The 22,088-nt window shown below is 41.6% G+C and overlaps 1 protein-coding gene across 1 annotated transcript in view; it reads left to right on the top strand.

Annotated features, from left to right (window-relative positions):
- Window positions 1-272: 272 nt before the first annotated feature.
- The window catches only part of GHR (growth hormone receptor), an 88,586-nt gene continuing 66,770 nt past the window's right edge, over window positions 273-22,088 (top strand). Inside the window, exons 1-2 of the mRNA XM_075137502.1 lie at window positions 273-361; window positions 18,719-18,798. Of these exons, the coding sequence (XP_074993603.1) occupies window positions 18,729-18,798 (70 nt within the window). The 5' untranslated portion in view covers window positions 273-361; window positions 18,719-18,728. The remainder of the gene's footprint in view (window positions 362-18,718; window positions 18,799-22,088) is intronic.

The following is a 22,088-nucleotide window of genomic DNA, read 5'->3' as shown; positions in this document are numbered from 1 at the left end:
TAACGCCAAGGTTAGTGTGGGAGCCTGCGGCTTGGCAAGCCCCCAGCGACAGAAGGGGTTTCGGGCAGCTGCTGCTGTTTGAGTGAGACGCCCAGGTGCTCGGCTCAGGGACGTTGTGCAGACTGCCCAGCTGGTGACCTTTCCTGAGGTGACCTTCCCCCAGGGACAACAGTGCCAGGACACCCGTTCAGGTTTTGTTATGTCGCCTTCCTGTCACCAGTGACCTTTGCTGTTCAGAACTCATCTCTTGTCTCTGTTTCCCCTGATTTTGTGTAGGTGCTGGGATGGCTGGAGAAGGTCGCAATTTGCAGTTGAGCTGAGGGAGGCGTGAAGCACCATCCATCCCCTGCTGACCTTTGAGGTAGTGTGATAACTTTTCTCTTACCTGCAAGTGACTTTATTATGAATGTTGGCTAAGCAGAGCGATCAATAGTATCCTGTAGCGCTCTGCAGATAATCCTCACAGATCCCATGATCCATTCCTACAGAAGGTGATAATGATAATATGCAGTATACAGAATTCTGATTGGGATCATCATTATTTTATTACTCCAAACAACAGAGATATTTGAATTAAGGCTGTCAATTTCAATCCGGATTTAAATTGATGGCTTCAAGCCCATTGCTACCAATCTCCAATAGCCAGCATTTGAGACAAAGGGCTTGGTAACTGGCAGAAGTGCTTAAAAGCCATTTTTCCTTGTCAGAGAAAAATTATTACGCTGTATTTTAATGAGCCATTTCTCATTTATAATGCTATTTAATTGCCTGACTTTTTAAATGCGCAATATTGAAACAAATGGAGAAAAAAAAATCTCTGTTTTTCCAGGGAGAGAGAATGTGAAAATGCGTATCAGAACATTGTAGATAACAAATCATGGTTTAAATGACACTTAAATGACATCTGGTTTGAATGTATGTATTGAATCTAATTCATCTCTGGAATGTACTACTGAAAGTTTAATCAGATTACAGTGGGATAAGTTTAAATCAAACAAATGTGGTGTAAGGGATTCGGACCTATGATTGCTCATGCCGTGGAACTGGAAAGCTGTTACCTGGTGTTAAATGCCTGCATGAAACTTTACAGCTCCTGTCTGTGTACTATAGCAGTTTTATGAGACTTAACTGGCTATTCCTGTCTAAGTGTACACAAATGTAATGTCATTAAATAGAAGAGAAGTTCTAGAGACCTTTTGCTTTGGTTGCTGTAACAATAGGTAGAACTTGCCACCTGATGTCCATGTTTTTAATGCTTCTGAAACAAGATGGTGGAACTCTAGATGCATTCATTGCACCATGGATCTCTGCTTGGGAAACTTGTCTAAGGATATACCAATTCCACTAAGAAAATAAGAAGGTCAGAATAGTGAAAAGTTACTTGTAAAAATGCTTATAAAGTAGGTGTAACTTAGAGTCATCAGGGACCTCCTCAACCAAAGCCGCCTTTGTCGTGGTTACTGTGCCTTCTCATACAGAGTTAAGCACACCTGAAAAACAATTTATGAATGACTTCTCTGATTTTATAGCTGAAACATGGCAACACAACCATACAGAAAGCTGCTTCTGTGCTCTGTTTTGCTGGCTTTCCGTGCCCAGCAAGAGCCGGTCGATCCCTAGCTGAGCCGCCCGTTCCCGATTCCTCTGCAAGCAGCAGTGCCAGAAGCGTGCCCAGCACTGGGAGCACACAGCTTGGACGTGGGGTCTGGCCTTGCTTCTGAGCTCCACCACGGGCTCTCTCAGGGGTTCTGCCACGCTCTGTAACCTCGTTGTGTTTCAGTTTCCTATTTGTAAATGAAGGCTAATAATTCCATAGTTCTAATTCTAATTCTAATAGTGGATGAGGGAAAGGCTGTGGATGTGGTCTACCTGGACTTCAGTAAAGCCTTTGACACTGTCTCCCACGGCATTCTCCTAGAGAAGCTGGCGGCTCACGGCTTAGACAGGTGCACTCTTCGCTGGGTAAAAAACTGGCTGGACGGCCGAGCCCAGAGAGTTGTGGTCAACGGAGTTAAATCCAGTTGGCGGCCGGTCACGAGCGGTGTTCCCCAGGGCTCAGTACTGGGGCCGGTCCTGTTCAATATCTTTATCAATGATCTGGATGAGGGGATCGAGTGCTCCCTCAGTCAGTTTGCAGATGACACCAAGTTGGGCGGGAGTGTTGATCTGCTGGAGGGTGGGAAGGCTCTGCAGAGGGACCTGGACAGGCTGGATTGATGGGCCGAGGCCAACTGTATGAGGTTCAACAAGGCCAAGTGCCGGGTCCTGCACTTCGGCCACAACAACCCCAGGCAACGCTACAGGCTTGGGGAAGAGTGGCTGGAAAGCTGCCCAGAGGAAAAGGACCTGGGGGTGCTGGTTGACAGCCGGCTGAACATGAGCCGGCAGTGTGCCCAGGTGGCCAAGAAGGCCAACGGCATCCTGGCCTGTATCAGAAATAGTGTGGGCAGCAGGAGCAGGGAGGTGATCGTGCCCCTGTACTCGGCACTGGTGAGGCTGCACCTCGAATCCTGTGTTCAGTTTTGGGCCCCTCACTACAAGAAGGACATGGAGGTGCTGGAGCGTGTCCCGAGGAGGGCAACGAAGCTGGTGAAGGGCCTGGAGCACAAGTCTTATGAGGAGCGGCTGAGGGAACTGGGGTTGTTTAGTCTGGAGAAGAGGAGGCTGAGGGGAGACCTCATCGCGCTCTACAACTACCTGAAAGGAGGTTGTAGTGAGGTGGGTGTTGGTCTCTTCTCCCAAGTAACTAGCGATAGGATGAGAGGAAATGGCCTCAAGTTGCACCAAGGGAGGTTTAGATTGGACATCAGGAGAAGTTTCTTTAGTGAAAGAGTGGTCAGGCCTTGGAACAGGCTGCCCAGGGAAGTGGTGGAGTCACCATCCCTGGAAGTATTCAAAAGACGTGTAGATGAGGCGCTTAGGGACATGGTGTAGTGGGCATGGTGGTGTTGGGTTGATGGTTGGACTCGATGACCTTTTCCAACCTTAATGATTCTATAATTCTATGATTCTTAACTTCCTGAAGGGACTAAAGCATTCAGATCCTTAGGAAATGCTATTACTCACACAGCGCCTGTCATATTTGATGTGATATTGACTCTGTGTTACCAGGGCAGAGTTCAAACCCTTTACGTTTAAGTGTGACCCTGGGCTTGGAAATTGATAGTGGATCCTTGGGAGGTAAAAATAATTTCTGTCGTGCTTTCTCACTTGGTATTTTCCAACTAGAGATAAAGAACATTTTGGCATAGGGAGGAGTGACTAACTTAATCCAAGGATAACGTGATCATAGAGCAGGGGAGATTCTACTGACCAGATATCTTGAAAATGACATGTCTGTAATTTGTATTACCTATGCCAAGTTAATTTTAGATTAAGAATTGGAAATGTGATAACTGTCCCCATGTAGATCAGTAAATGGCTTAGCCTTTCTATTTGCCTTTCAGTACAGGTTTGGCAATACCAGCCCCAGACTCAGTCATGTGGAGGCAAGTTTACTGTTCAGCTCTTCTGTCAAGTTGAGACATTTAATGCATTACACACAGTGGGAAATGTTCATCTGCACATTTTCTAGGCTGCAATTAATAAAGTGTTCTACTCTGAATGAGGTTTTTGTTTATCCTAAATGAATGTGTTGCATTCTTTTCTCAAAAATTAAACAGATGCTTTGTTATTTCAAGTCTGGGATACTGAAAGTGACCCATAGATGTGGCGAGAGTAATTTGTGCCTCATTGACATTTACAATCCCAATGGAAGATAACACATGAGGAACAGCTTTAAATAGATTTTGACAGTGCTGGTAGTTCTGCTGAATATGCTGGAAAAAAATTTAGTATCTGGCCAAAAGTAGCAGAGATGTTTGTAAAATAACTGCTGTAAAATATTCCAGTAACTGTAATTTCTTTAGCTATTAACACTTACCCAGCTACCAGGCCAGCACACCTCTCTGTCCTTTAAATAAAGCTCTGCTAAGTTGCTTGCTGTGGAATACAACATAGGGAGTACGGAAACCATTTGTGGTGCTGTGAGAGCCTGAGAAAAGCTAAGAGGACGGAAATAAAATTGACTGTTTCTCCACAGTTTGGAAAAAACTTACAGGAATACAGGGCTTCTCTTTTTGAACAGCCTTTTAAGTTCAGGGAAGGACTTGCCTAAACTGAAAATGCCAGTAATACAATAAATGTATCCATCGGTTTAAATACAGCATGCTGTAATACTTTTCTCATCAGGCAACTTGTTTGGTGATGTTAGGCTACCACAAAGTAGGTATCCACCATGTGTGGGTTATGTCTGCTACTTCGTGACTGGGATCAGGTCGAAATCCTTCGATTGATAGTGTTATGAATAGATCAGAGACATATATACTTAACTAAAAAAAAACCCCAAACCACTCTTTTTTTTTTTTTAGCTTTATGGCTATTCCTCATACTTTTGCTTTATCAGTTCATCATACAATTTGAAGGCTTTGCTTTTTAGCATTTAATGATACAGTCATCAGGAGGACAATTTAATTTGCTGTTAAATTCTGCTTCTGTTGAGTCACATGTTACTGCAGATCTGAAATCGAAGTTAAGATTCAGTTTGAACAAGTCTGGCAAAGTCAGGTATTATGTCCTGGCAAAGGGCTACAGGCAGTCATATTTTATTAACTACTGTGCATAAAATAGAAAGGAAACTAGGAATGTTAAGATTAAATAGACTGCATAGAATATTTACTTACTAGTCTTTTTTCTTTTAAATACTCTGTACTCATTGGTAGCCACTTTTATTCTGGCTCTTGCTTCTGAGTAAAGTATCTCATAAATACGCTGTTTGAGAATTATTTGTGAAAAATAGATTTTCCAGACTAAATATACTACACTGAACCAGTGAGAAGAATCAGATTAAATAAATCTATGGAAACCTATCCTCCCACACATGGCTTAGTGGGCTTTAAAAATGCACTCCAGCAAGTCAAGTCTTACACTGTACATATTACTGTAGGTTTTATTATGCGTGACTAGTTTTTAGTCCATGTGGTCCAATCTTTGCAGTAGTTTGTGGGAAGTAAATCTGGATTTTGGAAAGGCTAAACTCAATATTCCCACTTAGCTGTAGTGGTCCCACTGTTAGTTCAGCAACATCAGACTGGATGGGGTAATCCACCCTCTGTGCCCTCTCCCAGGAGAAACAACTTGTCCCTTTCCCCATGCTTTGCAAGCAACTCTCCTCTTCCCATCTCTTTGCCTCATGAAGGCAGTTGCCCTTCTACTTCCATCACTAGCAGACATCAAGAAATAGGAAAAAGGAGGGGAGGGGAGCAATGGCTGGAAAAGCACAGCTCCCCATATTTCCCTGCACTGATGGCAGCAGGAGGAAGCCAAGCTCTCCTTTGGGCTGTGGCTGGCAGAAAAACCTGGAGGGTTCAGGCAGCCTTCATGGCTTTAAAAGCATTTCTCATCTCCTCCAGACAGAATTGACGCAGGCTGGATGGCATCGTTTCATGGGCTAGATCTGGTTTATAAACTACATGCCATAAATAAAAACCTACTTAACAAATCCAATTTTCGCTACAGAAAGAAATGCTAGCCCTCTTTTTCAGATGTTTCTCTATAAAGCTATACACCATCTCTATTAAGTTGTGCTACAACTCCTACTAACAGCTGCTTGTTACCGTATCAGATGACGTTCAGCCACACGAGTAAATTAAATGTACTACTCCCATCAGGACAAATTCTTCTTGAAAAAAATAGCTTTTGGGTTGTTTCAAATAAGACAGCTGCTTAAAAAATCACACACTGTACGATACAAGTTTCCTAACGTTTCCGTAGTATGATATGTCAACTCTTCAGGCTCAAAACTCTTCTCTAGATCCTTTATCAAACATGTATGTAAGTTACCTAGCAGTATCTGTAGCAAGTTCGAGAACGAGTATCTATATCAAGGGAATGCACATATTTTACTTAAGACTTAAAATCTTAAAAAAAACCTTTCCTCTAATATGGTACAAAAAGGCACAGGGGAATTAAAACACAACTGCAAGCTTTACATTTTGAGGACTTTTCTACTCTGTAAGGGTACAGCTGTTGGGTAGCTCCTGACCAGCTGAGCTATTCAGGAGAAACCTGGCTAACCCACAATATGTACTTTTTCTGTGAGTTTTACATGTCTACGATACAGCGTGTCTGAGACTGGAAGAAAGCCTGCTCTCCTAGGGGGATAAAAACTCAATTCCAGGCTAGCCAAAACCAGACCCTTCTTAGCCAAGAAACTAATTTATAGATCACCAAGTAATCCTGCAATTAATTGTTCTCTGCAGCCCATAGAACAGCTGACATCTGGATTCACTTTCTAAGCTATGAAAGGACTACAGACTTGGGGTTTTTCTAAATGTGATTAAAGCACCCTGTATCAATTTATATACCAGAGCTAACTGGTTGGTAAGCTGTCAAAAATCTTTGCAGACTATCACTTTTAAAATCTCTGAAAGCAGCAACAGAAAAATATATTCCTTGAGTGAACTATACCGAGTTATTCCTTTTAATGTATGAGTCCAGTCACTTTTTATCAAGTCTGATTGCTGAAGAAAAACTTGTATGCAATAAGTGAACTGAAAATCAGGTCTAATTTATGCATCAGGGCAATTCAAAACTCAAAGCTCTGTCTGCTGTGATATTCCACAGTTTTAGTAGTGTTGGGAAAATTGTAATCTATGCAGAAGTCATTTATCTAATGCTGCTGTACACTTTGTAGCAGAACCTAAGAGCAGTCAGTCTCATCATGCTTATCGTGAATGTGGTTGCTTACACAGGATTCAAGTGTGATTGGTAAGTGTCATACATATTTCAGGAGCAGATGATACCATCATTAATTATTTCTTTAAAAAAAAAAAAAGAAAAAAGATTTTTTTATATGGTAAGGTTTTTCTAAAAATGGAAGCCTTTTATCTCTCAAAAAATAAAGTTCCCTGTGATATTAAACTTATTCAGTGTAAGAACCACAAAAAGGAAGTCATACTCTTTCCTTTCTATGTCAATAGTTTCCACACATGGTCACGCGGGTGAGACGAAAAAGACTGCAGTTTAGTCCACAGCACCCAGTGTTGAGTGGGATGATTACTGATGCGCTGATTAAAGGGAGAGAGCCAATTGCTAGGACTGTTGCTGACAGGCTCCTGTGCAAGCAGTCTTGCTCCCTGTTTCAGTATAAAAATGTGTATTGAGGCAAGACTGCTGAACAGGCTTCAGGAGAGCCCCCAGCAGGGTTTTACAAAACTCTGTGCAATGTCCTCCCCTTTAGTCTGCTCGTTTTTATTGTACTGTAAGTACAATACTTATGTACTGTACTTATCTAATGTAAGGCCTGAGACCTAGCTTTGTACGGGATTTATTTTTGTGAATAGCCCTCACGAAACGGGTTTGAGTCTGAGCAGTACTTGCGGTAGTAGTGGATGAAGGCTCAGGCTCTGAGCTGCTCCTTAGGGCAGATATCTTGTGAATTTTGTCTGTAAACATTTATTTCCCCATGCTTCTGTGTAAAATAACAGCAACGGAGAAGTGTGAATGCAGTAGCCTGTTTTAATAAAAAACAGTTGAATCTGCTCCAAAGTTTCACTTTCTTAATCAGATAGTTGGTAAGGTGATGGAGTTCCTGCAGAGGAGGGAGTCCTAGCATCAGGTGGACACACTCTCCATCGGCCAGCCAGGCGGCCTTGCACTGAGCAGCTCTGATTTTTGTAGCACCCGTTGCAGAGTATTCCGTTTTAAGTTGATCAATTCAGAGTTCGTGTATTTTATCTGTGATGTCTAAAAGCAAAGGTTGCAGTGCAGAACTGATCGTTTTAGTCTCTGACATGTTAGGAGTAGTAGATGTGGAAGGAGAGGTTTACATCCACACTGGGGTCACCATAGCTGAAGAGCGTGGTTCATTCCTATTGTTTGTAAAATGGAGCTATACATTTATTAGGAAGGTTTTGCTAATTGCTTGAGTGTTTCAGATGAGCTAGTCTTTCTCTTAATTGCAATTCTTTCTCTCGTAATGCAAACTATTAGTTTGTTGTTTTGGTTTTTTTTTAATCTACTACAGCTTTATTTTGTGATGCTAAGATGGCTGCAGTAAATTCACATGACTCTGTAATGTCCTGTGGTAGGTAAGATACTGGAGAGGGTCGCAGTCCGTGCCGTACTCTGCTGCTGGGCTGTGGTGTAAATGCAGGCAAGCCGCTCCTCTTTCCATGTCTCCGTTTCCCCATCTGTAAAATGGATAATGCCACTGACCCCCACTGGAGACTGCTTCAGGATTTGCTGATGGAAAACATTGTCTGACAGCATTAAAAGACCTTTTTAGAAATAGATTTGGCAAATTACCTTTAAAATTAATATGTCTGTTTCTATTACTTATTTTGCAATAGAAATGCATCAGGGCAATTCAAAACACAAAGCTCTGTCTGCTGTAATATTCCACAGTTTTAGTAGTGTTGGGAAAATTATAATCTATGCAGAAGTCATTTATCTAATGCTGCTGTACACTTTATAGTAGAACCTAAGAGCAGTCAGTCTCATCATGTTAATTTCTTAATTTCTTCGTTGTTAGGGTTTTGTTAGAGGAAACGTGGGGCATTGGGACTAAGGTCTTTCAGTTTCTGATGTGAATTTCTAATTGCAACCTGGCATCTCCCTTTGTCTTGCTTATTGCGGAAGACAGGCCTTCCTATGCTAGCTGCAGGTGCCCACTTGGAAGATTAACTGAGCGATTTTCATCTTCACTAAACTGGTAACTGTTAAACAGGTCACTAACTCTAGAGATTACCAGGCATGGCTGTTCAGTTTATTCCCCTTAAAGGTCAGGCTGGCTTGATCACCCGCTGTGGAATCCATTTGTCTCCACTTCCTTAATAATCACTTTCTCATCTCCAACCCAATCTCCAAGCCTGGATCCCGTGTCACATATCCTCTGACCTCTCCAACAGGGGGAAAAAGGCTTTCCTCAAGCCTTCCCATACTTCTTCCTCATCAGATCTTTTGTCTCTACCCTGCGCTCACCTGCCTCATGGGGTGGAACCTCCCTCTCTCATGGGGCTACAAATAATCAGCTGAATGCTGGTTTCAGCAAAACGCCAGTATGGCTGTGTGCATACGTTTGTGTTCAGTGCGTGCAAGCGCATGCACACAAACCAAACCCCACTTCTGTTCCTTCCTTGTGAAGAATTGTTTCAAGACCTGTGCTAATTGAAATGACTAAAATAATGCTATGACATGATTCAAAATGTGATCTGGAAGAAAAGTTGCTTGAAGTCCTTAAAAGATAAAGCAATGTACCCAGTATATACATTACATTGACTTTGAATAAATTCAGTTAGTGAAATGAGGTGATTTGTCTCCCTGTATTTGGAAATACTGGACGCACTAACCTTGGAAAAATCTCCGATTAAAATAGTAACTTAACAGCATCCCTCCTATGGCTCTTGGCTTAGAAGTTGTCATCAACAGCTGTATCATAAAAACGTGTATCACAAGTGACTGGTTCAGTACAAAGGTTCTAGAGAACCTGTTTGGATGGTATATGAAAAGGCTGATGTGTTTTTAAGCTACTTTGGTTAAGTGTGGACATAGTCTATTTTTGCATGTGAGATGCTTCATCAAAACATACTTAAAAGTTGGGTATTTTAATTTGCAGATCTTACCAATGCAAGTGGAGGGAGAAGTTAACTGACTTTTTAAGATTTTACGGAAGGTTTGAACAGAGATCAGCTTTTCTTCACAAGTTGTTATTTGCCTCATGAAAACTTGTTTTGGCAACGCTGCATTTGAAAATACTGAATAACCTTCTCCCTTGCTGTTCTCATTCATTATCTCTTTCAACTTTGTGATGATTTACACAATTAAGGATCTAGCTTAAAATCTTTGTATATAGCTATACAAAGTGGTTTATGCAGTGGTTAAATGCAGTACGCTACTTTTTTGGTAGGTGCCCACAGTTTATATATTCAGATTTGTACGGACTTAAAGCACCAAATCAGCAGAGAATAGGGCCAGGGGACAATGCTGGTATGATCTTACAGAGGACACATGGAAAGCATTTGCAATCATATTGTTTCTCATTACAGAGAACTACTTAAACAGAGAATTTTACTTGCAATTATTTTGAAAAACAGTTGTGTTGAATAGATGGGCTCATATGCTAACTCTACATCAGTTTAAACGAGATTTAAAGTTAGCTTCAATCTGTAAATTACAGATGCAAATTAAATCAATATAAATCATATCTTAAACTGATATGAACTTCAGGACGCACAAAATTGCACCAATTTAAAATGCATTGTTTACTGTTACACCTTCTGTCAAGCTGATTAATCTTTGTATATTGACCAAGTGATAGTAAATATGTGAGTTCTCTGAGTCATGAGTGGCCATCCAGAAATGCTGCTCAGGTCCTTTGTCTGTCGTTTCCCAGCTTTCACTGGGAAAATAGTCCGCTATTTAAGTTAATGACTTCCTAAATGCCATACAGACTTTGTTATGTAGTCTTTAATCTGGTTAGGAGCACATGAATAATTTAGCATACAATTAAACCATGTAATTAATTTGTCCCATGGTAATGGACTGTTAAGTAGTTCCATTAGCCTAGGATAAATACCAGGGTCTTGAACTTAAATTTTACAGCTTCTTGAAGATGCTTTTGCTGGAATGAATGTTTTTTATGTATAAATACTATTTAAAATGAAAACCCTGCTCCCCCTGATTTCCTGAAATTGGTCTTTGAGGTTTGAAAGGCAGGTTTGGGTTCAAGGCGATTAGAGGAAATTGAGGATGCTTGTTCAAAAAGGCTCGGCTCTAAGCAAACCCCGTTTCACCTAAGGTCCGCTGGAGCGTGATCATTTTTGAGCATTTTCAGACCTCAGAGACCAATTTCAGGAAATCAGGGGGAGCAGGGTTTTCGTGTTACAGAAGAGCTCCAAGAGATCAGATGCAGATTTATTTATAACGTGTGCTGAAACCTGACTGACTGTATTTGCCCGAATACTAGGTAGTATGCTTTTTAATTCAAGTGATACGCAGATACTAGCACACAGGAGAAGACTTGCAAAGCAAATGCCAACTGGAACAGTGGAACGGGCCTGCTGTGCACTGACGATCCAGCAGCTCATAGAAGAAGGTTATTTAATATTAAACATGTGAATAATCCTGTTTGTTTTCCCTCACGTTCCAGCCTAAACTCCCAGTAATGTCACATAGGTTGCTTTCCACTACGATTCCTGTGCTTCATCATTTTTTCATAATTTTCTGCAAGGAGCTAAGCACTCTGGCTGTGCTAGAGGAATTACTTAGTCATGTTCTCATCTTAAATATATAACCTTGCTTGCTTAAAATCAGATGTCTTTGACTACTTTGCTAGATTGGGGCCACACTGCTGAGTCCTGACGGGATTTAAACGTTAATGCTAGCAAGACACTGAAAAGTGTGGTTTGTTTTTTTTTTCACGCTGGCACGGAAATGTTTTACAGCACTGGAAATATCGTTTAATATCTTCATGTAAAGTGTGAATAATTATCTCAGTGACATGTTTTTCTTTGAGTAAAACCACATTTTTTTGTACAGATTATTAGGGGTTTGGTTCTAGATACTGACTCAGACATTTTTTTTTCTTTTCTTGTCATGATATTTGACATTAAATTGATGCATTATACTTCTTCAAACAAACTGGAACATACTTTTTGCTCATATAGATAAATTCTCTCACTTTTCTTTGCAATTGATTGTACAAATAACAAAGCAAAGAGCTGAATTTTATCTTTTGGATGACTGTTACCTAAGTATTAATAATAATTTAAAAAAAAAAAAAAAAAGGAAGAAAAAGCCTAGGAAAAATTACCACTGTAATTGAGAAAAGTATTTATAGCCTGAAAAAATTAGCACTCTCAAACAGGCCTGGATCCTCTTCCTTAATGATACAAGTACATGTAAAGCTGAGTATAAGCTCAGCAATTCACATCTGCATGATAGCAGCTAAATGGTGCAATTTCTTTCAGCTGAGATGCATCTATTTTGCTGCTTTCAGGTGTTTTGGAGGCTGAAAGGCGAACAAACCAGTTAAGTCTTTTCCAAGTTCAAAATTTCCTATCTATGCAGTAGACAGAAACTTAATACTAAAACTTCAATTCTCTTTTAGCAATTGTTTTCTGACAGACACGATCTACTAGTCTTAAAGGTAAGATCCTCCCTCTGTGTACCTAGTCCATTAGGTTACTGCTGTCAAAGCATAACAGATTTTATTGTAAATAAAGAATTGATACACCATATGCCACAGCCATCCTTGGACTTCGTAGCCCAGTTCTTGGAGTATGACTTTATAGCTGGATTAACCTAGAGCAGCTTTCAGTACAAGCCGAGTGCAATGTCCAAACTCTGGATTCACTGATGGGCTCCTTAACCACATCCAAGAACTGATAACCGTTTGGCCTGTTACCAGTTTAAATGCAGTTTAAATCAGAGTAGTTAGCTGGCATATCTATTCATGGGAAAAAGAAATCAGCTCTGGTAAAAGTATTGAAGGTGTCTATTACAATGGAGATACAAATAAATTTGGTGTTAAAATGAAGCTTTCGTATAGTCTCTATTCCAAAATCAAAAGTTTGTTTAGGAAAAAAAATGACCAATTTTTCTAAATCCAAAGTGAGCAATTATTTTAACAGATTCCATTTGCAATTTTAATACTTAAAACTATTATAAATTATTTAGCTTACGTAGAGTTCTAATTAATAATATAAAATTGCCTCTGTTCCATAGTTTTAATTTGTCATAATGATGTAGTTTTAATAATCCTCAAATTTGCATCAAACCATGCATAATAAATGTAGCTTTATGCCAGAGTCCTTCATTCTTTTCCAGTGGCGCTGTCTTTTGTTGTCAGGTTTGTGTTTTTGTTTTTTTTCTGAAATGTGCCCTTTATGAGAATTTTTTTTTTCAATTTGCAGTACATAATTTCTGCTTCTACGGTATTATTCCATGTTCTTTTCATATCCATAACCAGATAACCAGACACACTAGGTGAATGGTGTGTTATTCATATCCACTGTGACAATTTGTTATTTCTGTTTCTTAACACGGCTGAGTATATAGCCACAACAAGAGTTCTATATAAACAGGCATTTATCCAAGTGCTGCTGATGACTCAATCAAACTGTAATATCAGCAAGCAAGGAAAGAAGTCTTCAGGCCCGTGGCAGTTTTAGATTGTGTTGATTGGAAGGGCTGTAACTCATTTCATCTGCAGAATGACTCTGTCCTGTTGGCATTCAGGGGAATGAGGGTAAGCAGGCAAAGTGATTTCAGCTATGCATGATCAGCCAAACTGGTGTCGATGTTTTTATGCAGGCACAGAACGATGATTTCCTCTTGCTGTCACCAATCTTGCCATGAGATAGCTTGCAAGGAATATCCACACTGAAAAATAAAGGCCTTTCACCCAGAAAAATTCTGCAGGGGTATGTACATATCTATTTGGTAGTTGCATAAACAAGGTTCAGGACAGATGTGGAGAGCCTGAAGTTACGTTCCCTTCTCAGCACTTGTTCTTACTTGGTGGTGGATGTATTGGTGTGTATTCATCTGCATTGCATGCTCTCGTGTCCTTGCCTGTTTGTGATCTGATGGAATGATGAAACGTAGCAATGAAAACGTACAGAAAAGCTCCTCAGATTAATCCTTCCCTCAATAATTTTGTGGTTCGGTTTGCAGCAGAGAGGCCACCTTTGGTTCCAGACTAGCTGCACGTGTGCTGCTTTGGCAAGCAATGCTAGACTGGAGGAGGTTACAGGGGAAAAAACTCTCTCATATTTGGAGTATAGTGAGTTAACAGAGATGGCAAAAGCAGAAGTCCCTTCATAGGCGCAGTTTATTGGAGTGTAATGTCCTTCTCCTTCCTTCAAGTTCTTTCAGGTTCAGGAGCTATCTAAATGTAAAGATCTCACTTCAAACAACGGTTTTGTTTATAAGCAAAACTCCTCATGGTTTACTCTGAGAGTTAATATTGTTACCTGACCAGACTAGCTGCAAACCACTCAGTATGCTGTGACTAAATTATGTCTTTTCTTAGGGATTTTCTTAGCCTGGTTTTGCCTGTTTATGCTATGTTCACGTCCCGCTGGAGAGATGTCGTGTTTAAATTCACTTGTGATTGACCTTATTCCAACATCGCTATAGAAAAGGGCCAAGAATTTTTTTTATCCTTTTTTTAACTCCTGGCTCCCTTTCTGTACTGAAGCAATTAGCCTGAGCTGACCTCTAGCCAAATGTTCCTGTGGTCAAGTTTCAGCTGGCTTGAGGACAGTCAGCTGCTGTAATTTTTTTTCTGGTTTTAGCATTTTTACAAACTGCTGGAGTTGGGTAAGATATAGACTATCATTCCTTAGAATAGTGTATATTACAGACACTGAAATTTTTTTTCTGTTAAATAACAGGGGCTTTATTAGTGGCATTTGTCTTTCATACACATTCAGGGATAGGTGCTGGGAGGTAGATATAACTAGATTGTAAAAGGTCAGTTTTATCCTAAAGCTGACAGAGAAGCTGTCTCTTGCTAGGTTAACACTGCAGCCTCTGAACAATACTGTTCTTGTTGGCAGTGAGCTGTCAAGAGTGTCTTAGAGGAACAGCAGTGGGTGGTTAGAAGACGGATTTGTGAGAACTTTCTGCAAGGCAGTAGTTGTCTGATCGTGGAGCAGATGGCACTTCAGAGGATTCTTCTCAGAAATTTTATTCTGTACCACCAAATGTGGTGTCATGGTGGGGCAGCTCCTGCTTTGCACAAGGTTTTCTCCCAGGAGACCATGGCGGTGTAGCTCTCCCTTGGCCTCTGATGCCTCCAGAAGCGGCAGCCCAGCAGAGCTTTTAGTGTATGTGCTGGACGCAGAGAGGTCACACCCCTGGTGCTTCACACCCCTTGCAGAGCTCCTTTTGCCTGGGAGAGACCTTGAGTGTGAGCCCTGTCCCAAGGGCTCTGGGTTTGAGGTCCAAGGAGGCTGGCACAACTTGCCCTTTCCAGAGGCTGTTGTACAAAGGGTGGAGCATGGCCCGTCCATATTTTCAAATGAGAGCAGTTACCATTTTTGAGCTCAGTCCTGTCCGTATTGGGCATGTTCAGAGTACACCAGTTGGATTTTTGTCCCACATGTAACTTGTCTGGACGGATAACTCAATGGAGAATCCCATGCGGATTTAGGGAGAGCAGAGACACTCTTGCTTTGCCTTGCTAAGACAGTGGCATTTGTGAGAATCCACACCTCACCTTTGAGGTTTAGGAATGCAAATTAATCCTGTGCCCTGTTTCAGAGAGCTAGATGTTTTAGTCAAGGTCTGTGGCTTAGCAGGGACTTTCCCAATAATTATAGAATTGCTCTTAAACAAAGTAGTAGCTTCTGCTGGAGGAGTGGCCGTGTCCTCCCGTCCACCCTGGCTGCTCACTCCCATGCCTGTGCTGCCCCGGCTCTGCTCCCGGGGTGCGTCTTTGTGGAGTCTGATAAACTTGATCAGCAAACAGATTTGTTGCAATAAATGTTTATGGATTAATTTTAACTGGAACAATTTTCTGACGGAATTCACTGTGTGCAGGTATGTAAACAAGTCTGCCAGCGCAAGAGGAAGAGCAGTACTGGAATAGGATTGTTTTCATCTGCAGCAGCAAGACCTTATTGAAGTTCAATGTGATTGTTGACCTCTGGGATATATTTCCAGGCTCCTGGGCTGGTGCTCCAGCTGTCAAACCACTCTTCCTGGGAGGAAGCTGAGATGGCTGCCGGTCACAGCACAGGGATGGAGGGGATAGCCATGCTGTGACAGCTGCATGTGGGGGCTGATCCTGGTCCCATCACGGAGTTGTTTGGTGCGGTTATGAAAAATGAAGCGGTGTTTGCAGATGTGCTCTGAATGGCAGACTCTGTTGATGACATTTGTTCTCACAGAACTCCTGTGAGGATTTGGGCTTTTCTTGTGGCTGTTGTTAGGCAGGAAGAAGTAGGAAAGCTTGGAGAAGAGTCGTAGGAAAATCATCAGAGGCTGGTGGACATGGGAGAACAGGAAAGTGTGAATATGGAGACAGCATAGGAAGCCTGGGTATTGCAACAGGCAGAGAGCAGGAGGATTGTAAATAAAGTGACATTGTGCTCAGGCCTGTGAAAGAGAAAACAAAACTTTAGGGAGAAAGTGGAAGGGCTGAAGGGGAGGGGGGGCTGTTTGATGGGCTAGAAATTGTGTAAGAGGAGAGGAATTGGCAAATACAGAGAAGCATTTCTCTAGAAGATTTATTAATAAGAGACAATAAGAATCCTTTAAACAAGAGTACAGATGGAGCAGGGGAACAATTGAGCTAGCTGAAAATTTAGCTGATCTCAGATGAACCTCGTGATGTGCCAGTGTAGCTCCTCTCCGAGAGTAGGAGGATTGTTGGCCTGTGATTTGCTTTATGAACTTTTTCCCAGCCCTGTGCACTCCAGCAGCTGCAGCCGTCACTGCTCCTGGTCCTGCTCCCCAGGCTGCCTCACCCTCGCGCCACCCCAAATCCTCACGAACACGCCTCCAGCTTCACCGTAACCTTTCCTTCCTCCCTGTCCACTTGGGAACGGAGGAGTCATCTTTGGAGAGATGTCTGCTTGGCCAGGGAGAAGCCCTGGCCTGTGCCTGGCAGGTCCCCAGAGCTCCTCCGGCTCTTCTCTCTGTGCAGCTGCCCCGTGCCCGCTCAGACTGGCCGCAGGGTGCCCGGGTGGTGCAGCTGGGCATCCCCGCCGTGGTGTGCCTGCGGCGGGGAGCATCTCCTGGCTTGCCTTTGCAGCTCTGGGTTAGACTCTGCTAGCCTAGACTGGTTGGAATAAATGCCTCCTGTACTGAGCCTGAAACTTGAGAATTAGTGAGCGGTTGTGTTAGTGAGGGTGTGAGAAATATCTTCTGATTTTCAAGTTTTGTACTAAACAGCATGAGTGAGAAATCCAGAGTTGGTAATAGTTTCAGGTTTTTTTGTGGTGTGATTCAATCTGTTCTCTTGAAGTAAGAAAATTAAGGAGGGAATTATCTTTTAAATTCAGTGTTACCATAGTTTTACATACTTGGCGTGCTTGTGTTTTACAGTTTCTGACTAAGTTCAAACTTTGCTAACTCTACTAGAAGACTGACTAGTTTTTGATACCCAGATTTGACAACATCGGTTGTTAATCGGTAACACCCACTTAAAGATTGTTACTCATTAGTGGGCTTGGTTGTTTGGACACTTGTGATTTAATCTCCTGTTAGATGAAGAAAGAAAATGTCTAACTAAAAACACTCCAGTGTAGAATCAAGGTTTGTCATACCAATTTGCAGTCAAATGTGAAAGTGGAGCTATTTCTCTCTCTCTCTCTCCAACCCCCCCCCCCCCCACCTCACTGAGCTGGGGTGTCAGTGGATCTTGGCAGTTTTGCGCCACAGAACAAGAAACTGCTGCCTGACTGTTGTTTCAGGATTCGTGTTCATTTTGGTGTTGTAGCTTTGGTTTTGAAGGTCTCCAGTAATCTCTGTGCTCCACTGGCATGGTTGTAAATGGTCAGGTAGTAATCCATGGTATGTATGTTTTCCCGCTACAACATATGGAGACCTCATGAGCTTTTGGGAGCATGGTACAATTTTGTGCAGAAGGCTGCACTGCTCGCAAGTCCAGCGTATCCCAACTGCTGCCCTTCCCCGTTGTTATCAGGTGCTGGTGATAATGGCAGGAGCAAAGTAGTGTCCCTCAAACAGGATTGTGTGACGGGATTGTAGGCTACGTGTGTGTGGCGCAGGTGAATTGGCAGAAGGAGGAGTGTGCTTTTTGGGGAGCTTGTAAAGGCTCGTTGGGTTATGCTTGGGTTGTAAAGGTTTGTGTGCTTGAAGGTTGTAAAGGCTTATGTGAATCTGCTTGGGTCCATCAGAAGGTGCCTTCTCAGAAGTGACGCAGGTCAAAGCTTCCAGCGTGAGACAGCCTCCCGGCAGCCCCCGAAGCAGCGCGGCCGAGCAGGGGCAGGAGGCAGGTGCTCAGGGTTGTGCAGGGTGCCGGCTGGAACAGGCCAGAGAATTAGCCCGGCTTACTCTCACTCGTGCAGCCCCACAGCTACTGCTGCCCTCTCCGCTCCTGGAGTGCTGCCTGCCACGGGCAGCGGCCGTAGGTACTAAGCTGGTGTTCCCCTGCTAACAGCCATTTGGCTTTCTGGTGGGGTAGCTGGCTTATTAAACTGCATCACTCCTCTCAGCTTTACTGCATGTAGTCGGGAAGGGCTACACATGCATGCAAAGATGAATACAGCTTCAGAGGAGCATGAGCTGGAAAGGGGATCATCATATCTTTGTTCCTTGGAAGACATACTGTTCTTTTCCTACTTTCACACTTAACCTAGGCTACTCATGGGGCTCCATCCCCCAAAAGCTGCTGAGGGGAGTGTGGCTACTTCTGGAAGCAGCCTAGAGATTGACAATACTTCATTCTTTCCCCCTCTATATTAAATGAACTAGATACCCATAAGCTAGTTCTCGTGCAAAAATAGTATTTACTCGCTGTCCTAGACTGCAAGATGATGTATTGCCTCAAGTTTATGAGGCAATAAACTGTAAACTAAATACACTTCTGGTTTAAATCCAATCAGAAATTCAGTAAAACTAGATAAGAGTTTAAAAGTCATGTCATATTAGTTAGTAAAACTAGTTTATAAAAAAACTCTCTTACTGTCTTTTGTTATTACAGAATTAGAGGTATGGATCTTCGGCATCTGCTGTTTATTTTGGCACTGGTCTGTGCAAATGACTCACTTTCTGCAAGCGATGGTAAGTTTTATGATACCCTTCTGTGCCTTTGTTTGTGTTTATATATATATAGTTTTATATAAAGAGTATTTTGATATTTTATGTGTCAGGACTATGCAAGTTCCTTGGTTGCAGTAACCTGGGTACCTAATGTGAAATGTGAAAAATACATCAGTTAAGCTTGTTGTAAAGATAGTGGATGAGATTGAGACGTGTTGCAGAATGAAGGTGTATTTCATAGACAGCATTAAATATGTGATGTGTAAACAAGCTGGATCAATGTTGGTGTTAGATACCTGGTTTTTCTTTGCTCAGGTACTGAAGTTATGAAAGAATTGTATGGGGTTAATTTTTTTTATAGGAACTGGTGGTTTTTTTCCTTAACAAGTCTTTTTAGTATATTCATATGTTAACTGTAGAACTATTTGGAAGTACAGAGGAAGCATTTTAAGACTGTGCACTTTGGGTCTGAGGCCAATATGAACAAGTTTCATAAGAAACACACTTCGAAATTCTTCAGTAGAGGTTATAAAAGGGATTTGAAAAGAACATGTACCCTCAACCAGCCAGCTGGCTGTGGGTAGCCAGCAGAAGCCTTTTTAGCGAGGAGAAGCTCTGAATGCACATCCTGTGGAGTTCATGATTCAACAGATCTGCCCAGAGTTCACATCCACTGAATGTACCTCTGGCTTTCCACATTTCTTCTCCTTCCCATCCTTATTCACCTCAATTCTTCCATCTTCTGAATTAAATGCCAGGCTAGAAAGTACTTGGACCAGATGAGCTTTCTTTCATGCTTTTTCTTGTTGCAACCAGCAGTGATTTAGAACCATTTCCGTATCACCCGGAGGCCTGTCCTGACGCTGGTGGGTCCTCTGGGACTGGTCTTTTACTCATTCAGAACAAAAAGTTCCCATTAACTCCAGTGGGAGTTTTAGGTTGTGTCAGACTGATCTACTTACGCTGGTTTTGATCTGCTCCTGTAAACAAATGCAACTTTAACCTGGTCTGCTCTGTCTTGTTCTGGCCTTTGAAGAAAGCAGTAACAGTTTTCCATAATTACTAGTTTTATGCAAATGTGTCACCGCTTCTCCCAGAGTTACAGAGCAGCCGCAGAAGGGTGGCTCCGTAAGCAGGTGCCCCTCCTGGCTTCTTAGCCAAAATCAGTGTTAGCAGAGAAAGTCAGAGAGGGCAGTTTGACGAGTAATTTTGGAAAAAGTGGGGTGGAAACAGCTTCCACAACAAACTGTAAATAAACTGATAAAATTTTCAATGAAAATTTCTGACATCTCTCAATTTGTTTTTTTTTCCTTTAGCTCCATACTTCGGTGTTACTGAATGCAAATTACATACCTATAGAGTTGCAAGCCATGTTTCTTTAGCTTTTCTAGTACTGAACAAAGGTACTAAACTTTCCTGGTACTAAACAAAGGGCTATGGCATAGTTGCCTATAGTCATAACTGTCCTACAGTTTAAAGGTATCATCAGCTTCCTTCACCCTGATACAGTTCTGTATTTTCTTGGAGTTGCACACTTAAAATTTTTGGATACCCATATTTGCAGAAGCGCTGGAGAGATGTAGGGGGTATTACTTTGTTGTTAATGGAGACATTAAGCTGAAATATGATATAATTAGAACTCAGATGATCAGTTTTCAGGGAATTCTTCCATAAAGTTCATTTTTGCTTATTAAAAAAGGGGTTTGGATAGGGAAAACACAAGTTTCTGTTTATTTATTTCTATGTGTGTGGCTTAGATGCTTGTCCTCTGTGTTATAAGGACAAGAATCTGTAAGACCTCTATAAGAAGAGAATCTATAAGATTCTACAAAGAAAAAGCCTTAACCAGCAAGGTTAGAAGAAAAAGCCTTAACCACCAGGTTAGCCTTGCTGGTTAAGGCTTTTTCTTTACCATTTACCAAATTTGGTTTGAGTTCCTGGTGTATCCGACCATTGAAGGCAATGAATGAATCAAGTTTTCACTTTTGTTCCCTACTTTTCATTTCATACTTGCAGCAATACTTTCATTCTGCTACCTACATGTCCCATGGGAAATAAGTGTGCCTAATTAAGAAGTGTGTAAGCAGTGTGGGGCAGTGAAGTGTTTATTTTCATATTAGAAGTGGGCTGAAACAGTGTGGGGCCTTTATTTAATGTGTTTTGCATCCTATTCTGTCTTCTAATTTGATTAAAAGAAGAGTAGTTTTCTGATGGGCATTTGCAGAATAAAGCTATATACTCATTTTTCCTCCTTTGTGTACAAATCTCTTTAGTTAGACCTATGAACTGAAATAAAATTTGCAAATTCCTCCTTGATTCTGCTGAAATGTGGTTAGTCAGTATTTCACAGTGAAATATGATACATGTACCAGCTTCTATTCATTGCCTCCTACAGAATGGTCAGTAGAACAAAAATGAATGTGTCCTGACTTGATCCTTCCCTCCCAGTGTCTGCATTTTACAGTACATTCATTCAATAGACAAAAATAATCCCTGCTCAGATGCAGTCTACTGGATCAATTGATTTCTCTCTCAAGGTTTAAGAGCACATGAGGATTTTTTGATCCTTGGCAGATGAGGTGTGATCCAGATATCTTAAGTTCAGTAAAAATCTGTGTTACAAATAAAACTTAACCACAACATCACCTTTCTGTGACTTTGTCTATGCTGATGAAATCGTAACTTCCATGAGCTTACCTTCAGAACCAAAAAATGAAGAACATTTTCATTGTGTTCCTGTGCTTAAATCCAAGACAAAATACTAAATATGTATGTCCTGATTTGCTGCATTATTAAAGAATTGTGTGTGTTAAGGGAACGTAGCTTTGTTGTCCTGAGAATAAATTTCTAACACTAAACTGCTAATTCTGTACACATTTATTCTGAGTAGGGGAAATGCTCAGCTGAGAAAGTCAGACAAGAAAGTGTAAATCGAACAGGAATATTTGAGATAACCGCATGAGAGAACATCCATTTGCCATTCTTGCATGATTTAGGACAGAGTATTAGATGAGATCTGTTTATTAGCTGTTTTGTTCTTTTTTTCCCCCCTGTGAATGTGCTTGTACCTGCAAAAGCTCTCGTGAGCATCCAACCCCACTCAGGTGGTGAATCCTGACAATCTTACAGAGCTCTGCCCAGCACAGTCTTGCTGAGGCCTTCCTATAAACTTAGATGTGCTCCATACCTGTACCATATCTGGTATGTTGCCCAAGGGACTGGATCTGTGGTGTCATGGTTCCCGAAAAAATCCACTTCAGTAATTGTACTTCTTCTGGCAGCACGTTAAAAAATTGCACGTACTTGCTGAT

Source organism: Calonectris borealis, chromosome Z, assembly GCF_964195595.1.
Source record: "Calonectris borealis chromosome Z, bCalBor7.hap1.2, whole genome shotgun sequence".
Lineage (NCBI taxonomy): Eukaryota > Metazoa > Chordata > Aves > Procellariiformes > Procellariidae > Calonectris > Calonectris borealis.
The sequence above is the reverse complement of the archived record's forward strand: the minus strand, read 5'-3'. Positions and strand labels throughout refer to the sequence as shown.